General features: G+C 39.6%; 1 protein-coding gene across 6 annotated transcripts; it reads right to left on the bottom strand.

Annotated features, from left to right (window-relative positions):
- Positions 1 to 34: 34 nt before the first annotated feature.
- On the bottom strand, positions 35 to 25,998 carry DCP2 (decapping mRNA 2). 6 transcript variants are annotated; one of them, XM_051641990.1, is made up of 11 exons: positions 25,866 to 25,998; positions 17,678 to 17,829; positions 15,967 to 16,094; positions 15,510 to 15,608; positions 11,310 to 11,462; positions 9,591 to 9,703; positions 9,376 to 9,483; positions 8,518 to 8,641; positions 7,839 to 7,946; positions 6,302 to 6,353; positions 35 to 5,610 (listed from the first exon to the last, which is right to left on the bottom strand). In XM_051641990.1, exons 1-11 carry the CDS (start codon positions 25,916 to 25,918, stop codon positions 5,444 to 5,446), a joined length of 1,257 nt encoding a protein of 418 aa, XP_051497950.1. In that variant the 5' UTR covers positions 25,919 to 25,998; the 3' UTR covers positions 35 to 5,443. The 6 variants fall into 6 exon arrangements, with proteins under 6 accessions (XP_051497950.1, XP_051497951.1, XP_051497946.1 ...); XM_051641991.1 differs by having other exon boundaries at positions 35 to 5,607; XM_051641986.1 differs by lacking the exon at positions 25,866 to 25,998 and adding an exon at positions 25,285 to 25,461.

The raw sequence follows: 25,998 nt of genomic DNA, 5'->3' as shown, positions 1-25,998 counted from the left end.
ACAACTAAGATCACAGTCATCAGTACAACAGATGTTACAGGTGGTTAGAGATTTTTATTTACTAAAATTGAAGAGTTAACTAATGCAAACTTTTCTTGCAGATAACAGAATGGAAATAGGAAAAAGAAATATCTGTATCTTTACACGTTTTAATCCTATTAGCTGTACATACTTTCTGCTTAATTAGCACCAATATGCTGCTTACATACCAGTGAGGAAAACAGATCAAGTTCTTGAGCTTTAAACAAAAAGGAGGAAGCCATTACCCTTCATGCATGATCCATATAATAAAACACTGCTCCCTATTTTTCTGCGAGGCATGCGATGCTGCACAGAGAAGCGTTATCTTTGGGCAGCAATACCTGAGCAAGCCTGGGTCCTGGAACATGTATAGCAATCTAGCATTATGCCAAAATTAATGAATAAAACCCCACCTCCTGTGGAGTCTGTTTTGCTTTTTAATGTTTTAAATGCAAACCCAGCTAAACTGCTCCTCAGGGCTAAAGTACAGCTTCCACATATTGCAGTGCCATGCAGACATAGTAATGTTACTTAAGGATCCTGTCTTAAGTATAGACTTGAGAAGTATTTGCTGAGAATTCTTAATTAAGCAGTTTTGCATACTTTTCCTGCATAACAGAAATTTACCCAAACAGCAAGGTACCAATGGTTCATCTCCCTAGTTCAGTGATTTTGCTCCAACACACTTCAACAAATTTGCAAAGTAACTTTTTCTCACAGTGGGAAGCATGTTGTAGAGAACTGAGTTTGCAGGATTTATATTCTTAAAGAACTGTAAGTGCCTTGTTTTAATTTTTTTACTGCTTCATGAGATGTAATAATTTCCATAAAGGCAATGAACTATAACCCAAAATGGAAACTAGAAGCCAGTTCCTCTGATCAACAATACAAATGCTTAACAATGACAAATTACTCAGTGTTTTCAGTAAATTCAAAATGAACCTATTCAAATTTAAACATGCTGTACCCTGCAAAATTCTGATAACTACTTAAAAGCAACCTTTCTTTTTTCCTGCAAGTATTGAAGGAGGAATTGAAGAGAATTTTACTTCCTTCCCAGAAGTATCCCAGAGCTGGCAGCAACTTAAGAGTTTCTGTAGAGATGAATTTATACAGTAAGTCAAGTGTAGCTTAACCAAACATTTTCAATGAAAGGACATGTTAAAACCCGAGCATTTAATTTTAATGTACTACTTCTAATCAAGAATACTTCCTCTTGTATGATTTTGAATGTGGCCATTGCTACATATATTGTCTTCCTTGTAAAGTCATAATCTAGTAAATAAACAGTGAAATGCACACAGTAAAAATCCTACTGCATCTGTCAGTGCTTATGTACAGAATTAAGAACAGTGCAAATACTAGTATTTAGCCTACTTTAATTCTTGAACTATACTATTGCTATAAATGCAGAAGAACAAAAAACTATTCTGCAAGAGCAGTGATGTTATGAAGCCTGATTTACTGTAAAAGCACCTTAGATTAGTTTGTAGAAATCCACCATATGTTAATTTTGGTTGCTTCAAAAGCTGAAATTTTGTAATAATAAAAAAAATCTGAAATTATGGAGCCAAGTATAAGCATCAGATCATTTAACATTTACCATGCAAAACTTAATTTTTGTAAATAAACTGATTTTTAAATCAACAGGTGAGACTATTCTACCAGTTCTCAATACTGAGCTTCCTAACACATTTAGAGTGTAACCTCCTTACTTAAAAGATGAAGACACCTGACTTTACCTCTGAAAACATCTCTGTTGCTCAGAATTTGTTAAATACAGGAAGATGAGGACTGAACAGCCCACTGACCCTACAACTGGACAGCCAGTCACCCACAGAGCAGCAGCACTGTCTTGCACCACAGGATATTACAGCTTGGATTTTTAATGTAGACTCTTGTGCTTCACACCAGAATGACATGAGTGCAGCTATAAACTATAAATCAAAAAAGCAACTCTACTACAGCAAATAAAAGTTGAAGAAAGTATTTTCTTACCTGAATTTACAATCTGAGAGCAAGTCTGTTAGGAATAGCCAGGCCCAAAGCCTGCCTTGTTTTCAAAAAAAACTGTTACATTTATTACAGCCACAGATAGGTAAAGGAAAAACACAACTTGTTCTCCAATCACCAAATTAAATCGAGAAGGTTGAAGAACAGCATGGAACCTTAGACCAGCGACTAGGCTCAAAATTTTATTAGAAACTATCTATGCAAGTTTGATCTAAAGAATTTACACTGTGTTAAAAAAATAACTTTGATTGTGCAATAAATAAAGCTATTTCCCCTCTTCTTCCCAGTACACTGCTTCCAGACTTCAGGCTATGTAAGACACAGCTACTTTCAAAAGCATGCATGTACATCAAGTTGAAGTTAATTGCATTTCAGCACAGAAGTCCTTCAGTTAGGCAAATAACTCTTCAGTCTGAGTTCAAAGTTTAGAGCAGGAGAAGGAGAAGGTGGAGAGATGCTAAATATCTCACACAAAAGCAGGGAGTGTATGTAGTACTAGAAACTGCAAACTAGTATTAGGTTCCCAGCACCCACACATTTATAGGTTTATTGTTAAACGTTTATTTAATCTCTTAAATTCTTCAATTTCAAGAACACTGAATGACCATTAATAATATGAATAACCCCTTGCGGGCAAGCATTCTCAAACTGAGCAATGTTTATTTTTCAAGTATCTTGACATCAGCTCTCAAGCCTGACATGCAAACAGTTACTTGTTTCTCTGTGTCTAGCTCCCATAAAATAAAAACTCAGGGAACTAAACTCTTTATCTCACTTGTTATTTCTTCACTGGTTTACAAAAGATAATGTAAACGGTACTTCTAAACTAAAAAATATACTTAATTATAAAAGGATGACAAAATAAAAACACAAACAATAGTAAACAATTAAAAACGTTCACAGTGCAGGGCATGTTGGAACCCATAAGGTAGATCACATGCCACCACACTTACATTGTTTCAGAAACCTTATTGAGAAAGCAGAAAGCAATGCTACTACAAGAAACAGTGCTCTTCTACAAAGTTATTGCCTATTTATCACATTTATTTGCAACTCACATTAAGGCTAGATTTACTAAAATCATGATATTTGTATAAGCCCCACTTAGGGTTGCTTAATGAAGCAACCAGTTCACCAAGAAGAAAAAAATGACCCAGTGAATATACAGGGCAGCCAGCATATCCTATTCATAGGACATACTTGATTCATTCTAAAGATTTTCTCTGTTTGGGACATGATTTCCCAAACAGTTGACAGAAGCTCCAAGTTCACTCTTTCATTAATATCCCCCTTATTTCACAGAGCACTAGATGAAATATAACTAACTCCTCTGAGAAGTCAACTTACTTATTAAAGATTTCCACAGCCTGATATTTAATCATGCCTTAAGAGAGTCCTGTTAACTCCACAGGCAGTAGCAGCCTCAGGATGTGAATACAAATTTCTGCCTCACCATGAGTAAAGGCACTTTTGCTGGGAAATCACCTACTTACACTAAAGAAGTAACTAAAGATCAGTTTCCAGCTGAAGCTCAGTAACAACCTCCTCCAGCATTATACCACCTTCTTAATTACTGTTCTTTGCCATTTACTGGTTTGAACAGCCTTTGGATATCTTTTTTGAAAAAGAAAACAAAAACAACAACAACAAAATCAACAACAAACAAAAAGAGACAAAGCTAGATTGAACTATTTCAAGATTTGGTCTTGAAAGACAAGGCCCTCAGGACTCTTGTCCTCCAGCAGAAGGAAATGCTGCAGTCTGCTTCTCCTGTTGACTAATACAGAAGTTCAGCGTTCCTATCACCAGCTTATTACAGCATTAGAATCCCAAATCACCTGGTGCCTGGCAGATAAATAAACGCGGAGATAGTTCTAAAGCTATTTCTGCGGAAAAGCACTAGGTAACAGATCAGGTAGGGCTGATGAAGTAGGGTGGTTGAAGGAAGACCAGGATTTCATTTTTGGATGACACGAGTTGCATAAAGACCCAGCGCATGAGCACACACTGTCATCAGACAAGGGCATAGTTTATTCAACCTATGCAGTTACCAATTACTCACCTTTATTTTACAGAAAAGTCCATTTTTAAGTCTGGGACAACATGCTTGCTACTGCAAGCTGCTGTGACAAGTTATCTCAGTGCATTTCTCTCAACTGCAAAGCACATGTTCAAAACCCCTTTACTTGAACCAGGAAGGTGAATCAACACTTTGCCACCTCAACTCTGTTTCTCTCCCCCCTCCCCCCATATTTTACTTACAAAGTGTTGTAGCTGAAAAAAACTTAGGCTACATAATTTAAGTGCTGACTGCAAGTGCAATTCAATACTACTGAGTATATACAGAGCATACACTACACAAAAGATCTGAGGACAACAGCACAGAATAGAATACTGGACATCCTTAGAATAGTTATTGCAACCTGGCTTAAGCCATTTAGTGTCACAAAATTACTCCTGTTACCCACGCACCTGCCTTCCTCCTCAGTGAGATCTATAGAGGCTTATTTACATTCAGTATAAATTCTACAGAAGTAACCTCTCATAAGACAAAATTTAAGCTTTTCTTTTTTAAAGCAGCTGCAACTGGGATAACACAAAACTTTGCAACTTCTTCTTACCCAGCTGGGCACAGTGCATTAGTGTTGATGCTAGACACTTTGAATGGCTAAGTTCTACCCAGTTTGTGTATCTTTACTAAAGATGGAGGCAGAGTAGGTAAACATGCTATAGATCTGACTCGAAGTACTACTGATCTCCAGCCAACAGAAACTACCAGTGTGAGGGAGGGAAGGTATTTTGGGCAAGCAAGTGGGACAGAGAAAGAATAATAGGCTGAGGCTAGGTTTGAAATGTGCAACTTGGGTTTCAAAATCACTGGGACAGAGGAGTCCTCTGAGAATCAGTTTCATTGCCACTGCCATAATATTGCAATGTGCTACACGATAATGAGTAACAAGTCCAATAATTTACATCAGAGCAGTTAAAGTTTACCAAGCTGATATACTCAACAGTTTAAAAAAAAGTCAATGACATTCTACAAAACACACAGTAAGTTAAAAAAAAAACAAAACAAACCACACACACACAAAAAAACCCAACCAAACAAAAAATACCAACAACAACACACAAAAAAAAGAATGCCCTCTAATGCACAGCTAGGAACAAGTGAACTGAACACTGGAAAGGTACTTTTGTGGACAAAGGCTATACTGCATTTAAAGTGCAACACTTGTTTATGCCACTCCCATACTGCAAAGAGAACAAACCCTTCCAAACCACCAGTTAGTCCCTGCATTGCATTTAAAAACAAACAAACAAAACTAAACTCCTGAGAAAGAGTAAGGCTGGATAAGAAACCCCCTCAATTGCAACAGGCAAGTCTGATTTTTGTTCCTAATGTTTGTTGTCAGAGGTCAAAACTTTTCATTATGGCATCATGGTCAAACTTGAAACTCAGGAAAGCTCTTGATGAGAAAGCAAATTTGTAATGGCCATTGCATGCCACAGAATGTCCCTCTACATGTTCTGGCAGTGGATCTTCACTGGAACAATACATCTCATACACTGCATCTGCTTAAAGACAAAAAGCATGAAACAAATTTTAAGCAGATCATTATAAATATGAGTATCAATAACAATACGAAACTATACCTCATATATATTCAATTAATATTAGTGACAAAATCTGTATGTCTGGTCATAAACATAAGACAGTAACTTAAAAAACAACCATTTTTACAAGTCATCTAGTGGCTAGGACAAATTTTAAAAGTCCTGGCAATCTGGGGGCACTTTCAATAGCTAATTTTACCCACAGGTTCTGTTTGGCACATAATTTCTTAAATAAACAAGAAATATAGCCCTGTTTTCTAAACAGTAATGAAAGTACTGTGTGACTCTCCAGGGAAGTCCAGTATCAATTGCAGATTATTACTAGCAGGACAGAAAGCCTTGAACCAACACACAATTACTAGCATTGTGTTTGTTGCCTCTTAGGCTGTTTTCCTAAACCAACCTTCAGTTACTTTTTACTCATCCACCTGGTATAATCTGGCAGTCTTAATAATTAAGGAGAAGAATTGTAAAACCAACATGAAGCAGCACATGAAGTTAGCCAAATAATAAAAGAAAGAACTCAGACTGCTTTAGAGAAATAGTGCTTATTATAACATTTAGCATACAAGGAGAAATGCTTAACCATCATTGTTTAGGTGCTTTCAGCCCGTAATACATGACAATGGGTGAAAATTCAGACTTCACTTGCCTGTTTCAAAGTTATCTTGAAGTCTTCTTGGATTAAGCCTTTTTTCACATTTCTGGTTAAGAGAAGTACCATACATTACACACTTAAGAAAAAAAACAGCATTATATTTTTGTGTCACCCCAACTAATATGTACATTATTTTTCTTATAACTCAGCATGAATTGTGTCATGTCACTTTGTCTAGTAACTCCACAAGTCTTGCAGAAGCATGCAACCTTTTAACAGTCAACAAACCATTTTAAAAACAGTCTTTTGGGGAAAACTTGTGTTTTCTAAATGTTTTAAGCTGGAAAGGTCTTGCACATGATGGTGTGGAAACGAAGTAGTACATGCATAAAAGCCTGTTCTTCAATTAGATTGTCCCAAAAAAAGCAAGGGGAATGTATTTGCAAACAGGCTGCTACTGGCAATTAAATTAGCATGCATTAGAGGCACAAACTTAGAACTCTCCAGGGAAGAGTTAACATTTTAGCCCCACATATGCTGCTAAGTGTACAAATATAGAGAAAAGTATGGCCCTTTGAACCATGAATTAAGAGTTCCATGAATTCTAAATTGTATTCAAAAATTGTAACTGGGATATGAAATATTTAAACTTCAAAAGACTGACAATCATGAAAATGCAAATGAAACACCATGGAATTATTTACAATAGTCTGTAAAGAGCCTACAAAGTAACTGCAGAGTATTAACAGTTCCACTTGTTTCTATTAAGATGCTATTAGGTTCCCATTACTGTTTTTTTCTATATTAGCAAGTTTCTGGCCAGCCAGTTCTTTGACTCCTCATTATTCTACTCTCAGATGCAAACACAACTAACCATTTCTTGCTAGAGTGAGGATAATACAGGACAAGATTTTATGGTTTCTGCACTTTTACACAAAAAAATGATACAAGGTAATAGCCACAAGCCAGAATGGGAAGGATCTAGTTTACAGCCAGTAAACAAGAAGAACTAAAGCTTGGACAAGCCAGCTGAGCTGCATGGAGAACTTGGGCTCACTGATGCACAAGAGCCAACAATGTAGAACTGGAGAGCCATCAAGAATAGTGCAGGGTGGGGGGAAGCAGGGAGGAAATAAAAAAGACATTATATTAGAAGAGAGACATCTCAGCAAGCCTTCTGCCAGCCAGCAGAACTGTGGGGACAAAGATACTCAGTTAATGCAAGAGAAAGGTAATAAAACCAAGAATGTCATACTGGAATTTACAAACTGCTGCAGTTCCACTGTATGATTAAAAATTATATGAGATTCTGGCTTTCAAGTCAAGTCTGCCTCTCAACATTTTTGCTAGAAAGAGGGAAATAAGCACATGCTTTACCACTTTGTATCTAATTTTTTGCATAACAAAACTTCATGCTTACACTAATATATCATGCACAAATAAGTCGTGTACTACACTGACTTACGATGATGCACTACAGTAGGCTATTGCCTGACAGGAACCTGGAAAGCTGCAGGATTATTTACTGGCCTGCACATTCATTAAGCATTACTGGAACCTGTTAATAAGACAGCCACAGTGTGTTTCTTACCAAAGTATGATTTTGCTTAACTGGTTGATTGTGGACTCCATTTGTTCGCTTCTTTTGGCTGGAAGTCTCTTGATACTGTTTTCTGCCATTGCTCCTCAAGCTCTGACTCTACCATTAAGTCCAAAATACAGTAAAGAGAAAAGTTTAAATGGCAGCATTGAACATCACTGCACTGAAACTTCCTACTTATTAGTTAGACCCTTCCTCCAGATAACCTCAAACATGTAAAGGGTATTTTTTGTATACAAACTGAACCACACTGAAATTAACCAAACATACACTCATGTTAGAAAGACTTACCAGCAGTTACTCAGTCTCTCTTGCACTATTAGCAACACTGAATTACACAATAAATTCAGTTCAGTGAGCTCCCATACAATGATTCATAAATACTAGTGGAATCCAAAAGATTTCAAAATGGTACAAAGGAGGACACCAAAATGGTGAATAATAACTGCTTTCTATACTTGAAACAAGACAACTACTACGTGATACCCACCCCCTCTAATGGCAGGTAAGTCTGAGAATCCCCAAGGTATTTTTTTTCTTTCTCATGTTTTTAGTTTTGCATGTTGTGGTAATAAAATTCAGTATTTTTATTGCAAAGAGAGATTCTCAGGAACAAAGACATACGTTTAAAATAGCCCAGATGCATGTTTGCCTAATAAAAAAAATCTACCTTTATTTTCAAAGCTTCAGACATCTCAGGATGATTATATGGCTTCTGTGGCTGTTTTGGCTTCATACACTGCTCTCCTGAAAGGCCCTCTGTAAACACCTGCTGACTACAGCGAAGTTTGGATCTAGCACAGGAAAAGAGTTTACAACACAACTTCAGACTTATTGACAGCAGAATAAAAACATGAAATAATTTTCTGTCTTTTGAGAACAACCTGGAAGACAAGCTTAAGTAACCAGTGTGGAAACTGTAATAATGCTCACTGCATTCACACAACTTCATTTTGCCTGCTGGTAGGAAACCTGTGTTCTGCACACTCAGCAGGACAGGAGGTCCTGTTGTCAGTGTTGGTGCTGACCCAACTTGATGTACCTAGCCTTCTCTTTGGAACTACAGGTTTTAAAGTTTGCTCCACCATTTCTAGCTCAGCTGAATAAAAAAACAGCAGCACTTGTCTCCCTGGTGACCCCCCACAGGTTTTATCTAGCTAGCTACTTCCGATAGTACTTACAGTTCTACTTTAGAAAGTCCTGTTTTTCCTTTGTAGAAGCTCCAAAAGCACTTTAAAGTTATCTACTTGTTTTAGCTTATGTTTTTTGGATTCCCACAGACAGGAGTCAAGAAATTATCTCAGTTCTGACACATGAGACTTTACAAAAAACCTGTATCATATCATGTCACTAATTAAATTCTCATTCTATTTATGGTCCCTTGAGATATGCCCACAATTTTATTTTTTTATTAACCTATTCTATTATTAGCACACAAATACTCAGAGAAAGAGGAAGGACAATGAGCTTTATATGACCAATGTTTTATAAAACAGATATAGAGGTGTTAAACTGACCTGGTTCTTACCTAGCTTTTTCCAAGTTGGGCTTAGAGGGTGTGCTACCTGTAGATGAAAATCCATTGTCACTATCTGAGGAATCTCCATTCCTCTGGGAAATCCATTCCCTCAGTGGCCTGGAAGTAAGGAGAAATGCAACAACATCTACTTACTGAAGCAAATCTAGAGAAACCAAAGTTGCCCGAAAGGCACTGGCCTAGCATTTGCCTCATCTCAAACATACCTGATGAAAGGAATTGCCATAAAAAATTTGTTAGGTGCCAACCCCAGCTTGGACTTCGGGGTCATGTCATTTCTGTGGCATGGTAGTTTGTCAATGGAAAACCACTCAATATTCTGGAAAAAAAAGAAATAAAAATATCCACTACTGTAGCCTTACAGAATGTTACAAATGTGTCTCAATTACAATTATCTCTGTTAATTAAAAAATTACAGTGGAAGACTTTAATTAATGAGCTGCAACAGCGTTTTTCACAAAAGGTTAATTAACAATGGAGTCATTCTTCTGACTTCAACTACAGAGTAACAGATGGTACAGCACATACTCATTGCAAGATACAGTACCTGAAACAGGCAAGGTATTATCCAGCAACTAAATTCTAAACCAAGGTTTCAAAAAAACAACCAGCTAAAAAAACCCAACACACTGCATACTGAATGACATAAATAGAGGTAGAGGCTTTAAATAACTTTCAAATTCACTACTATTCTTACTTTTATTTAAAATGGCATCAAAACTACACCACCAACACTAGTTCAGAACTTAAGGGAAAGAAGATTTAGTTTGCAGATTATGTTTTTGTTATAAAGGTAAGGAATATGGGTAAAGGATAGGATTTGTGTTATCCTTTATACATATACATAGTTTAAAATATTAAAACTGTATACTTCGCAGAATGGAGAAGAAAATCAAGAATTCTGGATATACACAGTGAGTATAAAATCCACATGAGCTTTTCTACTGCGGAACCTAGGCTCAAAACCCCGGGTCCACATAATAAGCATATTATGGAAAGAAGTTACAGACTAAACAGGTTTTCAGTACAGTTCCACAGGGAATACAAAAATGGCATGCCCAGTGCATTACAACAGATGGAGACTGTGCTTCAGTAAGGAGACAAAAATGTGACATTATCAGAACTCTTCATCACCCCCAGGTGATGACAGTTATACAAAGGGAGGTATTTACTGTACACTTAAAGAAAAAAAAATCAAAGTTCATCTTCCTTTACTTTGTATTTTGAAACAGAAGTCTCTAATGCAGGAAAATAAGAGATTCCTGGCTAGACAACTACAAGCACCTTTTCCTATTTATAAAGCCAGATGCTCAGTGGTACCATCTGCATTAAAGTATGTGGGTAGCTGTTTTAAACTGAAATGCAATACAAAATAGTCAAACTTCAAAGATTTTGAGCATCAGGAACAAAGTTTCCAACAACTATACCCTTCAAAAGCCTAATGGTACAGAAACCACTCAAAATAGTTCTGATTTTGTGTCCCCTTCCCAACATCCTCCTTAGAATACGCTATTCTCTAAGTCTGGATATTATTAGCCATGAAAGAAAGGACACAACCCTTCCGTTATGTAAGCTTTTGTAGATCACCAATTAATGATTATATCTTCAGAAGAATATATAACTAGGAATAACATTAAATTACTAATATGTTCAACACCACAGAGAAAAGAAGGAGAGAATTACATTGTGACAGCATGCTCTAATGTTGTTTTCATTATTAACAGAGACATCAGACAGATGGTCACGAATAAGTCTTTGCAGTAGAGATGCATGAGGCTGACAAAACCCTACAGTGTAGAGACGCTATTTGTACCCAGCATTTAAAGTATTCATCATGCTTGGTGGGTTCTTAATTTTACAAAATTAGCTGTAAAAATCAAGCTTCACAATAAGGTTCCTTCAGATTCAAACAAGACAACACATACCCGAATTTCCCTTCTAGTTTTAGGGTTGAATTTTGTGTTCTTGGGAACTCCTGGAATGATGTACAGCCGTGCTAATTGATCGTTAATTCTCAGCTCAATGTATTCTTCTTTGCGAATATAATCTTTTATGTCAAAGCCAGTTTCTTCAAACACCTGGGAAACATACAGATGAAATCAGCATGTGTATTCAGACTTATCCTTTCAAAACCCACCATCAGCAGGGACGGAATGACTGTTTTTCAGATCTCTCCATAAAAGTGGGCCACTACAGAGAAAAACAAGTCTTTACACATAGATATATACTCAATAACAGAAAAAGTATCTGAGATATTATGTGCTTTACATTTCTCTAAGACAGACCTGTGATAGAAGTTGAAACTTCATTACACCTTTATGTAGCAATTTATTAACATAGATGGGGAGTTTATAGCTGCTCCTCCATGCTGCTGGATGCATGAAAATCTTAATTCTCAGCAAAACCTACTATTTGGGGAGTAAAGTCCTCTTCAAATTCTAGCAAGGTTTACTTGCACCTCCATTTTTCTTCTTACAGTCCTTCTACTTCATGAACTTTCTACCCCCAATACATAAAATTATAACAAAACCCAGCAATACTGTAGCAAAACTTCTACTACAAAATTCAAACGGCACATTCACACTGACCAACAAACTTAAAAATGCTTTGTCAGCTACTCCAAAGAAAAAAAAACCAGAAGTGTTATGCCCTACCATCCTCCATCATTTTCAAAAGATCATGGCAAACAAGAGAGGTGCCTGAGGACTGGAGGAAGGCCAATGTCACTAAAGTCTTCAAAAAGGGCAAGAAGGAAGATCCAGGAAACTACAGATGAGTCAGCCTCATCTCCATTCCTGGAAAAATGACGGAGTGGCTCATTTTGGAGGTCATCTTGAAACACATGGAAGAGAAGGTTTATCAGGAGTAGTTAGCATGGATTTACCAGGGGGAAATCATGCTTGACTAATCTAATAGCCTTCTGTGATGTTGTGACTGAATGGGTAGATGCAGGGAGACCAGTGGATGTAGTCTGCCTTGACCTTAACAAGGCTTTTGACACAGTCTTCTGTAACATCCTTGTGAGTAAGCTCAGAATATGTGCGATGAAAGAATGGATAGTGAGATGGATTAAGAACTGGCTACACAATAGATCCCAAACAGTGGTGGTCAATGGTGCAGACTCCAGCTGGAGACCTGTAACTAGTGGAGTCCCCCAGGGACCAGTGCTGGGTGCAGTCCTGTTCAACATCTTTATCAATGACCTTGATGACGGGACCGAGTGTCTTCTCAGCAAGTTTGCTGATGACACGAAGCTGGGAAGATTGGCTGATTCACCTGCAGGCTGTGCAGCCATTCAGCAAGATCTGGACAGACTGGAGAGCTGGGCAAAGAGGAACATAATGAGGTTCAACAAGAGCAAATGCAGAGTCCTGCATCTGGGAAGGAACAACAAAATTCACCAGTACAGGTTAGGAGGTGATCTGCTAGAGAGCAACTCTGTAGAGAAGGACCCTGGAGTCCCGGTAGACAACAAATTATCTATGGGAAAACAATGTGGCCTTGTGGCCAAGAAGGCCAGTGGTATCTTTGGGTGCATTAAGAGGAGTGTCTCCAGCAGATCAAGGGAGGTTCTCCTCCCCCTCTACTCAACCCTGGTGAGACCTCACTTGGAGTATTGTGTCCAGTTCTGGGCTCCTGAGTTCAGGAGGGACAGGGATCTACTTGAGAGAGTCCAACAGAGGTCTATGAGGATGATTAAGGGACTGGAACACCTGCCTTAGGAGGAAAGGCTAAGAGACCTGGGGCTTTTCAGTCTAGAGAGGAGAAGACTGAGGGGAGATCTAATTAATGTCTATACATAGATGAGGGCCAGGCAACAAGAAGGCAGGGAAAAGCTCTTTTCACTTGTGCCTTGTGATAGGACGAGGGGAATGGATTCAAACTCAAGCACAAGAAGTTCCACCTCAACGTGAGGAAGACATTCTTTACTGTGAGGGTTACAGAGCACTGGAGCAGGCTCCCCAGAGAGGTTGTGGGGTCTCCTTCTCTGGAGACTTTCAAGACCTGTCTGGATGCCTTTCTGAGTGATCTGCCCTAGTTGGTGTGTTTGTGTTTTGTGTTGTTTTGATTTGGTTTTTGTCCTGCTATAACAGGGGGGTTGCACTCGATGATCTTTGGAGGCAGGGACATCTTTCCAGGTTGCTCAAAGCCTTACTTCAAAATATTTACTTTCGACAACATTCTTAAGTAAACAAGGTTTAAAATATAAAGAGATTCACATGAAACACACCTAGTAGCTTAAATCAGATCAGGCCTCTAAGCTTGCTAAGTAAATACTCATTTTTAGAAACTTTATAGTCTTCAAAATCTCCACAGGAAATACAAGTACTCTGAAAACATGCAAGACTGATAACACCGTCAAAAATATTTCTGCGCAGACAGTGGAACATGCATGTGAACAACCCCTCACAAAACTGGATATTAACCCCATAGCTTCTAACCCAATAATCTAAAGGCAGAAATCCCCAGTTAATGTTTTTAAAGATCAGCTTTAGAATTAACAAGAGGGACAGGACCTTCAGTAAAACCTCTTCTCAACCTCCAACTCTTTTGGGGGCATATAATGAAAAACAGAACGAAAAAACTGCACATCAAATAATAATAGCAGGGAATACTCAAAATACATTAAACAAAATAACAGTGTATACATTGGTATCAGCAAAATGGTTGTAAGTTCCATTTTTGAAAATGCAGAGAAATCAAGCACAAATATGAAAAATAATAGTATATAAAGAAAATAATTAACAGTTTTCAAATTAGCACATACAACCCTTCTTCTATCAGAACAAAAGCAGAGCATCTTCCTATCTAACTACATTAGGAACAGCAGTTTAGGTGGAAAAAAACAAAAAATCCAAAAAACACACCAATCACATATTGGAACAAAAGATATGCTTTTCCTCCATATTTACTCTTGTTAATAATGAACAAGTATTATCTTCCTAAATTATCTTTTCAGATTATTTAAGTGAATTAATTGCAGAAATTCCTTTTACTAAGAGAAATACCCATAAACTGTGGTTTTGCCCTAATCAGCTTCTGAAATACTATTGAACTGTGTAGGCACCCCTCAGTGAAGACCTCTTCAATTAGACCTGATACAGATGAAGTTTATCGTTTTAGACCTGTGCTGACTCCAGTAAAAGCAGTTAAAGGATTTATGAATGGATATTAAAGGCATTCCAGCTCCTGGCCACATGTAAGCCTTGAAGAATTTGCCAGTTTATCCAGAATGACAATCTACCTTGATGGAAAAAGATCATAGTAAGAGTGTTTGTTCACCAGTGTAATCTAAACCAACCCTCCATATTAAAATCACCATCCAAAGATTTTTTTCCCCAGTATAACTGTGTCCACTTACATGCTTTTGCTAGCATAACTTGTAGTAGAGGAAGGCATACTTCACTTCTTCCTGAAGCAGTTACACCTAATTTGTGATGTCCACTGTGCTGCGGTTTATATATTTTTATGGTCCCTGCTCCTTTCAGTTCAGTCTTTTAGACCAACCCTAAAATCACCTGACTAGTAAAAGTTTAACTGAACAGCATTTATGGGGTTGAAGGAAAGAGACACACATTGAACAATCAAGTTAACTATATTAAGTTTCTGCTTATCCTTCCCCAGCCCTTGAGCTCTGCAATGACAGCCCCCTGCTTCTGTAGCTCAGGTATTTCACTCTTTGGCAAGTAATTTGATACTGCATAAATTATGTTCTAGACTAAGAGATCAGTAACTGCCAACATGGAAGTGTATGTCATGTGTGTCCATCACATAATAGAGCAATGCTAAGATCTAACACCTCATTTTGCTTTTCCAAGTCTGTATTTAATACATGAGTGGTATGGAAAGCACCATCAGGGAATCAGAAATATGGAATTTTTCATTCATGTATGTTTGACAAGTACATTAAAAAAAATAAAATTCATTATTTACCAGGTGCTGATTCAGTCCAACTGTGATGAAAACTAATGCACTCCTTTCCCTCAAAAACAAGAATAGATATTTTACCTGATTCAGGTAAAGAGATACCTAAGTAAAATGTCTTTTCGTTCAATGCATATATCCTGCTCTCAGCAAAAATTCATTTATTTAGCTTAAATTTAAGGAAATCATACATAACTTACCTCTCTAGCAGCACAGTCATGAGGAGCCTCTTCTTTATTTACTTTCCCTTTTGGAAATCCCCAACCAGACTTTGCTAAGTAACCCTGAACCAAAAGAACCTGAAAAATACAAGGGAATGCAACCGTCAAACACACACTACTCTAATTTCTATTAAGTGTCTTCCCTTCACTGTCCCATTAGGTTTTCTAGGAAGAACTGCACCATTTTTAATGGGATCATGCAACTCAGAATAAAAAAAACAACAAACAAAACTGAGTAGGAAAGCAAGTGGAAGTGTGTGTACTGCCTCTCACATTGTCTTTCTGTACACACTCAGTGTCTAGTAAACTGTCAGGTTTTATGAATCTTAAGCACCTATATTTTTTTTCTCCAGATGAAAAATGTAAACAAACGGGCTACTTATGCCACCATATGCCAGCCTTCCTTCTAGCCTTTCACAGCTATTTCCATACTTACATTTTCAAGTGTCTCATCAAGAATAATTGCACCGTATGTTGGCACTCCCATTTTGTATTCTTTCCACTCATCTAAAACCTTCTGTACATCTTCACCTTGAGGCAGTAGAAAAGGGCAGTGATTGAAGAGTACAGCAGCATGTTAAGGAAGATAAACATACGCATCCAGTTTCAAATCACACACAGACATACAAATGATGCACACTCAATATTTACAACCATCTTCCCTCCCCTAAGTGTTTTTTCTTGGAAGTAAAAAATATTACCAATAATCCATGACCAAACTCTAGAGGTCGGAAAGTAGCACGTAATTCGGTAATTCTAACACAAATAAACTAAAAACAAAAAAAAGAGAAGAAAAAAGATGGTGCAAGGCTGCTTGTTTGAAGGAAAGTCTCCTTTAATTTTTAATAAAAATAATCCACATAACACTTATTTTGAATACATACTATTCTTACACTTTTTTTTTTTCATTTTTAAGTAAGAAACACAGACAAAAATACAGTTTCATCTCCTGCTTGAATTAAGTGGAGATAAATTGTTCCCACAATCAGTTGTCAGACTACAGTACAGAATCTGTACTTTAGTACCTACTATGCAAAAAAATCCTTTTTAGTGGCATCAAGTTACGGAGTCCAAATTCTAAGGCACTTAACCAAAAATCATCATGCAGAGAAAACATCAACAACCTTTATAACTCCAAAACTTCAAAACCAAATCTACAAGTTCTTATGAAAAGTATTAATATTATATTTTACACATAAAATTATACTACTAGTAACAAATATTCCATAGTAGGGTACTTACAAATATGGCATAGCAACAGAACTAATACTTCCGGCAAATGTGAGTTGGAGAAGGACAGGTGTAATGATAAATGTTGTATTTTTCCTGCATAGCCTACTGCTACTAGAAGAATTCTACTGGTCTGAAAATACACTCATAATACAAGTCGTAGCTAAAATAAATAAAAAACCCCTGCATAATATCAAGCAACGGAAAGTTCATCGTTAAAATGAAAGCTTTAATGCTTGAAAGTAAATCTCTGTTATCAAACTATCAGAGAAGTATTTTGTGTAGTGAAAACACAGGTAATAAGAATGTTAGAAGCAATACTCAAATCCCATATCAAGAATATATGGGAAAAGATTAAAAGTAAAACAATTGCTGGATGAAAGTTACGAGTTTTTCTCCAGCAAGGACTAGATAGTGAATGTTCCAGCAGCCCCTGTAAGCAACGAAAAAAGCAGAGGCCAACCATATGAATTTAGTAAAAATGAATCCTCCCCCCTACCAACAGAACTGTTTATAGGAGCAACTGTCAGTAATTCCAATACCACTGCACATACTACATAACACCTTCAACTACATTAAGATTTATGTCACTGTTTACTTGGAAAGCAATTACATCAAGGAGATAAAGCATGAAGAAGAGCTCCAACAGCTCATCTTTGAAACCCAGATAGTCTGCCAAAGTGCAACCATGAGGAAAAATCCTCTAAGATCAGAAATTACCTGTTTTCCATAGTTCTTTAGCCATCTGAGACACATCATTTTTGTGGGTGCCACAAAATTATATAAGCAACAAACAGATAAAATTACATACCTAGCCTTTCATCACACGAACTGATGTTTTCCTGCTGCAATTATGAAATGTCATTAACAATATTCAGTTTGCACTTTATCCACTGAGACAGTAATAAAAAGGATATCAGCTTTAGCGAAGTCTCTTATCCCACACTGAGGTAATCCTGGTGTGTTTTGCATATAGAAATCCAGATAAAACCAATGGGCAAGTTCAATCTGAAAACACACTCTGATTGCATTGTCTCTCTCTTCACTTGGAATGTGCAAAATAAATCGGCTGCCAAGAAAGGAGAAAGAGTAAGATTATCCAAATCTATCAGTGTAAATAAAACTAACAACAAAAACTCATTGCAACAGTGGAATTCCTGTTCCACAGAGCAAATATTAGATCTTCTTGGAGATCTGGAGAAGAAAAGGTTTTCACATGAGAGTAAATACACTTTTCAAAGTCAAAAAGGAGAATGGATCATGATGTTCCTTCACAGGAGTAAATTACAACGAACTAAGTAAACTAACTGTTGTGAAAACATGGAAGGTGAGAACATCCTACACAAATGGCTATGTTACAAAAATGAAAGCAGTTTTACACATCCAGTGAAGAACGTCTGCAAACTCTGATAACAGATGTCACCGCATGTCTTTCTGGACACAAGTTAAACAAGTTCTGCTTCTGCTAGAAGCAGAAATACTTAAAGACATCTTTACATAAAATTTGACAAATATAAATTGTTAAGGGATGTGAGAAGTGGTTGCTTCTCCCAGGCACTTTGGCTAAGGACTGCCTCCTGCCTGGCTGTTGGAGCCCAGCCCTATGGCTCAGGGTGTCTACCCAGGCTGAGAAACACTTTCCCTTTGGCAGGTTCACCCAGTAGCAAAGCCAGCATGCATCCCAGGGATACACACACAGGATACTAACAGACAGCCACACAGGCTGCCACAAACCAGGTGCTGCCTTCCACAGCACTTACCTGCAGAACTCAGGAACACAAGCACAGCAAGCTAAGTCCCCTTCCTTTTCTTCATTGGGCAGAGGCAGAAGGTTGCTAGTGCAGGTGCACACTTGGCACTCTCCAGGTTCATAACTACACGCACATTCACAGGTTCTGCAAATACCAGTGCAGCTCGCTCTGCCCACCCAACTCCCCTGCCCAGATCCCAGGCCCTCACTCCTATCACACAGGTCCCTGTGCACTGGCTGGTCCAGCTTGAAGTTTGCTAGCACGTTCACATGCACAACAGGTTTGGGAAGGTAAGACACTTGCCCCCGACTAGCCGGCATCAGGCACATAGGCTATGTAATCGGCAATAACCAGCCAGAAAAAGAATTCAGAATTTAAGTAATTTATTTGAGATAAATAATGAGCAACCAGCGCTGGGCGGCCGGAATAAACAGCGCTGGGCAGCCGGGGAGTCTGTGCTCTACCAACGGCGCGCCAGCGGCTCCGCGCGGGGTCCTTTTTATACAGTTCTTTTTCCCGCCGTTCCGGAGGTCCACCCCTTCATCCTTTTCCCGCCGTTTTGGGGGGGTCCACCCCTCTCTCAGACTCTTCCCGCTGTTTCGGGGGGGGGTGAGGTCCACCCCTCTCTCGAACTCTTCCCGCCGTTTCCGGGGAGGAGAGGGGGGTGTCCACCCCTCTCTCGGACTCTTCCCGCCATTTCGGGGGGGGGGGAGGGGGGTGTCCACCCCTCTCTCGGACTCTTCCCGCCGTTTCGGGGGGGGGGAGGGGGGTGTCCACCCCTCTCTCGGAAAATTCCATCCTCTGTGTTGTTGTTGCTACTCTCCGGGACTTGCACAGTCAATCAAAATGTCACACAACCCATGGTTCTATACACGAAGGTTATACAACCCATAATTCTATCTACCTGATATGGCTGTCAGCATTAAGCATTACATAACAAGGTATAACTTCCAACATTAACCATTATATAACAGAACATAACTACAAACATTTAACAAACATTGCAGCTTAACACCCAATTACATACATTCACATTTGATCAGCAAATTAATTTCCTGATTCACCTGTAACAGCTATAGCTCACAGTGCTGCTCCAGCTGCTGTCATTCTGCCTCTCACTCCACGGTTTGCCTGCAGGAACCAGTTTCCAGGACACTCACCATTCATACCCTAGAGGCTGGAAGCTGAAACCCCCAGCCACGTGAGCAGCTGGCACTGAGACATCCCCCCTCACTACAGTGGATGACATCCCATTCACTCACACACATAGCTCTCACCAGTAGCTGGCACTTCATCATTGCAGCACAAGTGTCCATGGGGTACAGTTAGATTATCCAGAAAATTAATAAAATATTTTATAAGAAGAACTAATAAGATAGGACAGACTGCAGCCATCAGGCAAAAGGCTCAGTCAGACAAGAGTAATGACCAGCCTAGTTTTACAGACAACTATCCCCTTATATCCTTTGCTGCCTACCTCTACTTTGTCCACCCCTCACTCCTCTTCTGCTGCATCACTTCTCCCAGCCCTGTGCAGGATCCCCCTGGTTTACAGCCTTAACAAATGCAAAGGCCAGGCTGATCTTCCTGGAAGTGGTGCCTGTGGTTTCTCGATGGCCCATCAACTAGTCTGACTGGCAGATTGGTTTCTCTTCATTGTCTCCTCTCTCTTTTCCTTAGGTCTGTGTATTTTTGGTTCTGATGTCCCCCTTTTCCCTTGGTTTCCTAGGGCCAAATCCCCTCTCAGATAAACTTGATGAAATTAATATTTCCACATGCCCACATCAATCAGTGGCAAGGTTTGGTCCTCATCACCATCTCCCTTATTGTTCCTCCTTCAGGTTTGTGTCCTTGCAGGTTTTGTTTAGTTTATGGCTTCCTCCTTTTCTTAATTATCCTGTTTTCAAGTTGAAAAAGGTCCTTGACCAGATACCCTTAAAAATGCAGACACTGTCTCTTACATAAATAACCTTATCCACTTCAAGAACAATATATTCTTACTTGCCAGTTTTAATTTAGCAATATTCCCCCCAAAATGCTCCTTTCCTCCTGAAGGCTCTATTACTGCTTAAAATAGCTCTTATATATAAATCTGTTGTAAAGGTAAAAAAAAAAAAAAAGTCTATTTAATTTTATAACTAGTTAATGGTATCTTCTTGGCTGACTTGTTCAGCACCACAGCTGAACATAAACCTGAGGATACAATATGTATAAGTAGCACCAAAGAGAAGTAAGAACATGCCAGCATTAGGCTTAGTGTAACAAAAGCAAAGCCAATTAGAACACTAGCTGTTAATCAAGAAGTTAACTCCTAAGTTATTCAGAGTGACTGAAGTACTAAAAGGCACCTATCTCTGGGTTGTACTAGCTGCAACCGCCCAGGTGCTGGCAGCAGGGGGGATATAGTGTGGCCTCCATTGAGAAGAGCCCGGGGCTGGCTCCAGCGATGCACTGTAGGCACAGCTGAAAGCCAGCAGCCAGGATGGCGGTTCCTCTAAGGACTTTTATTTTTAAAGGGCAAGAAAGTCACATAGGAAAGGGAAGAGAGACAGAGAGTGTGAAGCAGTAGTGGAAACACTAAGGTCAGAGAAGGAGGGAGACAAAGTGCTACACAGCAGAGCCTATGTCCACACTGCAGCCTGTGGTGGCTCCATGCTGGAGGAGACAGGTATTTCCTGAAAGAACGTCAGTCCATAGGATTGACCCTACACTGGAGCAGAGGCAAAGCATGAGGAGAAAGGAGCAACAAAGTGCTCTGGACTGACCACAACCCTGACTCCCCATGCCCCATGCTGCCCAGGGAGGAAGAGATACTGGAGTCAGGAATGAAGGGGTAAATTGAACTTGGCAAAAAAGGGGATGTAGGAGATGGTGTTAAGTCTTTTTGTCTTTGTTTCTCTATATCCAAATCTATTTTAATTGGCAACAAACTGAAATAATTTTCCCCAAGTCTGTTTGCCCATGATAGTAATTGGTAGGCAACCTTCCTGTCTCATTCTTTTCTATCCTAGTTTTCTGCCATTCTGTTGCAGACTAGAGTGGCTGGCTGGTCGGGCACGTGGCTGCTGGCCAAAGTTAACCCACCACAGTCTTGAAGCCAAAGACAGGGTAGCAGCACTTGCTTATAGGAAAAAGAGAGCACTAAGAAGTGCCAAAACCTACATTAAGACTGTATCTCTACTTACTTACTCAGTAAAAAACCCAATAGTGTAAGACAGCAAAAAAAGTTACATGGATTTGTTACTTGTTACCTGTGACTTGTTATTTAGAAGAATGGATTGATCAGAGGGTCTACTATTGAAGCTTAAACATTCAGTAACTTACTAGAACTAGAATAAATTTTATCGTGGCATTGTGTGATTTTAAAACAGCCTAGGAACTCAATAAATGTTTGAGATGTTATGTATCTGGCTTTAGGTTTCAACTAGTTTTCACATGCTGGAAAGTAACATTTTACTCTCTAAATAGGTGACTTCTAAGTGCACAAGTCTCATAATTTATTTTACCACGTGGGAAAAACTGTGGCAGCTTTTTGGGAAGGGGAGGGGAAAGGGAAGTTAAACGAAAGTGCATTAGACTACTGTTTTTAATCTTATTTTTTGTTATCCTTAGAATGGTTTTGCAATGAAAGCATTTAACAGTAATCACCACCACCACTATAACTCATACTCAGTTCTCACACAGATCTCAATAGCTGCATATAAAAGCCTACTTGTTATTTTATACTCTTTGAAAAAGTTGTGGGCTTGGGGTTGTTCGTTTTTTTTTGCTTATTTGTTTTGGGTTTTTTAAGAACTAGCTTAAACTGATTATCTAGTACAGGTTTCAGTGTTGTATCATTTCAGTACTAGATTCTGTGAAGTCAGCTATGAACATTGGACTCTGAACACACACTTTACAGCAGGTAACTTTATACATTGCGCCCCTCAGGACAAACAAAGTCCGTGGCCCAAGAGCCCTTCACCCAATGTACTTGATTTAATAAAACCAACAAGTAAGAATTTTTAGTTTAGTAACATGAATTAAAAATCCTACATTTAAGCTTAGCTAGAACCTATCTGAAATTATTATTCTGCTGCTCACAGAGAGGAAAAACACTAAAGTTACTAACAGAGAGAACATCCATAAGCCCACACTAAGCCTGCAGGTTGTTGTTTTTTTTTCCCCTCCCAAAGGATAAATAGGTATTCTATGTCTCTCTTGACCAATTAAAAGCTCAATCAATTTGATGTGAATGCTACAGTGGCTAGTAAATAGTCAAACTTTATCTGAAGCTAAATATATGATCACACAGATACTGCAAGTGAAACTTTGCATAAGTTATATCAAACCATAAACCCAGTCTAGGACCCAATCTAGACCCTCCCAGAAGCTCAGGTGCCTAAAAACTGAGTTGGTTTAGGAGCCTAGGGATGGTAAAACTTTGGAGTCTTTGACCAATTAACTATCCATTTGAACAGTATTTGTCAAGGTCAAAACTGATTACTACAAAAAGAAATCCAGTCATCCTGTGCAGTACCTAAAAACTTTGAAGCTTTATCACACAATAAAATACATGATGTGGTAAAGCCTAGCCAGCAGTACTTCATGTTTTTTTAGCTCATCAGGCTCAACAAAACCAAACCAACAAACAAAACACCTTCCGCTAAAGATACACAAAAATCAAGATACCAGCCAAGGCACCTTTCTATGCCTCTAGAGCTAGTAGCCATAAGAATTACCTGCAAGCACTAAAACAGCTGTAACTGCCCCAACAGTGCAAGTACTATTTAGACTAATTGGCTAAATTGGTTAGAACAGCTGCAAGTTATGTGAGTACTTATATATGTGCCTCTTTGAGTAGCCTCTGTTTGGAACCTCCCTGAACTTCTGCCTAGAAAGGAGCTGCTGTGAGGAATCTAGAGAAAATGCTTCAGCTTAAAAGTAAAATCCAAACACATTTGAATTCATCAATGTGTTAATAGCACGTGCACCAGCTCATGGTGGTCTTTCTGCCATGAGGAAATGTATCAAGCAGGTAAAATGGCAGATACAGTATACTCCTGCATACACAAGCTTGTAACAACTAAAAAGCATTCTGCAGACTCCAGGCTTTTCACTTCAGGACTAAGGAAAATATTTCTGTCCACAAAGTGTAGAAGTCTGACACATTCTAGCACTCTCAAAATACAAATAAAACCCATACTTCTGTTTTGTGGACATTTAAAGTTTAACATAGCTTTTTGGTTTCCAAATATACCAAAAAATACCCATAACTCAATTAAAAAATAAATAATAATAAAAAAATCACACTACTGGGCAAGACTGACTTGAAAGCTTATTTTGTTCTTTGTCTTAGTAAGAGTAATGTAAATGTTTACCACCTCCTAAGAAATCACTTACAGTTGTTTAGATTTGCAGCTCACACTGCTACAGTTCATATAAAGACACTAAAAAAATTGTATGGGTCCTGTAAATTTCCAAACCTGTTACACTGAAATTACTTTTTTTTCCAGTACTAAAGTTTAATTTGCTGACAGAATTTGGGAAAAAGAAAAAAAAAAAAAAAAAGGAGATAAAGAAAGGAAGGGAGAGGGGGGGGAAAGAGAGAGGAAGAGATCTTCCACTTATTTAACAGCTCATCTTCTCTCTTGAGAGAAGGCCTGTCAAGCCCGGTCACTCTTCCAATGCACACCAGAATCCTTCCTCTCTTTCCCACAGAAAAGCCAGACTCCTCTGTTACTTTCAGTTGTTCTGTCCATATCAAAACAAGGCAACTTATTTGAAGCAGGACTGATATGTTCACACTAATGACAGTCAACAAGGTGAATTAGGAAAAGATGAAGAGCAAGAGAGATGGTTACTACAAGCCCTTGATCTACAAATGTAAGGCTTTTTTTTTTTAATAAAATCACACAACTACATTAATACAATTACAAGACAAAACACCATTTTAAAGGTAGAAGACTACAACAGCTCAGAGAAACAGAGTAAGGCAGTGGGGCTGATGCTATAACAATGTTAAAAGCTGATTACTCATGCACCCTTCTACGGGTTACCCCACATGGTGATTCTCCTCAGGATTTTCTGAAGGAGTCTTAAACCCCAATTCATAGGTAAGCAGGCATCTAAAAGTAGGGAGCCCCAAGGAGACACAATGGAAACATACATGCTTCACAGCCCAGATTCTGACTCTTGTACTAGATACACAACAAAACGCTACGGATGGAGCAGTCCTGGCTTCCTCATTTCTAAGCTTTTTCATGCACTTGAAAACAGTAATTCCAGTAAGTTAACCGTCCTTTTTCTCTAGTAGCCTTTCCCTCTGGTACTTTAACAGGGGTTCTTTCGGGATAGTAAGACAGAAGTATTGTTTCACTTAAGATATCACACAACAGTATGGGGAATCAAATCCTGAGGATGATAGATGAACTACAAGATCCAAAGGGCTGAAGCACAGATTATCAGAAATTCAGATTAGAAGGGGTAAACTGCCTCCTCAGGGAAACAGAATTTCTGTTTTAAAAAAATGTAAATGTCCAGCCTTTAGGATAAGGAAAGCTAACCATTTCACTCTGAAAGGATTGACAAGCAGACGAGGACAGTTTCTAAACGAAGCGTATTCATTTGGCTTTCCCTTTACTGTCTCACTGGAACACTCTCTTCCAGCAGGTGTAAAACAGTAGAAGGGACTTCCAGCCACCTCTTCTAAATAAAACCAGACTTCTGAACGGTAACACTACACCAATTCATACCTACACCCGTTCTATCAGCCTTACACTTCCAACTCTTACCTGTGCAGACACCGCAAATGCAGTTTTACCTTCCTAAACCAAACAGCAGGGGCTGCTGAACACCGTAAGAAAAAGCCACGATCCATGTTCTGCCTTTTCCTCCCCGGCCCAGCCTTACGCCGGCTCTGACGACGGTGCCGGCCCCGGGGGAGAGCGGCCGGGCACCCTTCCCGCCCCGCCGCGCTCGCTGCTCCTGAGCGGGCGGCGCTGGGCCCGCCCAGCGGGGAGGGGGCGGGTGCAGCCCCGCACGGGGCGGGAGCCGGAGCGGGCCCCTTCCTTCCGCTCCCCAGGCGCTGCGGGACTCCCGACACCGCCCCTCGACCCAGCCGCCCCGCTCCCCCTCGGATTCCTTCCAGCCCACGGAGAGCTTCCAGCAGCCCCGGGCACGGCGAGACCTACGCCGGCTCAGCAGCCCCATCTCGCATCGGGCGGGGATAGAGAGGGGGAGGGCGGGGAGACGGCGCCCGCCCCGCCCCCCGCAACGGGCGGCCCGCGGCACCGCAGCCATGGGCGCCGCCGCCGGCAGGGAAGGGGCTGGTGGGCGTCAGGCGGGCCCGGGAAGGCCCTTGCCCCGCGGGTACCTGCACAGGTCGTCCAGGACGCTGCTGGGGATCTCGGCCCGTTTGGTTTCCATGGGGAAACGCGGCTCATCCCGACGCGGCGAAACCCGAACCACAGCAGAGCGGCAGGGGCGGGACTCCCTGGAGCCCGCCC

Source organism: Apus apus, chromosome Z (assembly GCF_020740795.1).
Source record: "Apus apus isolate bApuApu2 chromosome Z, bApuApu2.pri.cur, whole genome shotgun sequence".
NCBI classification, from domain to species: domain Eukaryota; kingdom Metazoa; phylum Chordata; class Aves; order Apodiformes; family Apodidae; genus Apus; species Apus apus.
The sequence above is the reverse complement of the archived record's forward strand: the minus strand, read 5'-3'. Positions and strand labels throughout refer to the sequence as shown.

Coding starts and splice junctions, on each gene's coding strand:
- DCP2 (XM_051641986.1), bottom strand. CDS start 25,370: ATGGATCGTGGCTTTTTCTTACGGTGTTCAGCAGCCCCTGCTGTTTGG. Junction 6,354..7,838: donor TTAAGCAAAATCATACTTTG/GTAAGAAACACA, acceptor TCTCTTAACCAG/AAATGTGAAAAAAGGCTTAA. Junction 5,611..6,301: donor TCAAGATAACTTTGAAACAG/GCAAGTGAAGTC, acceptor TTTGTCTTTAAG/CAGATGCAGTGTATGAGATG.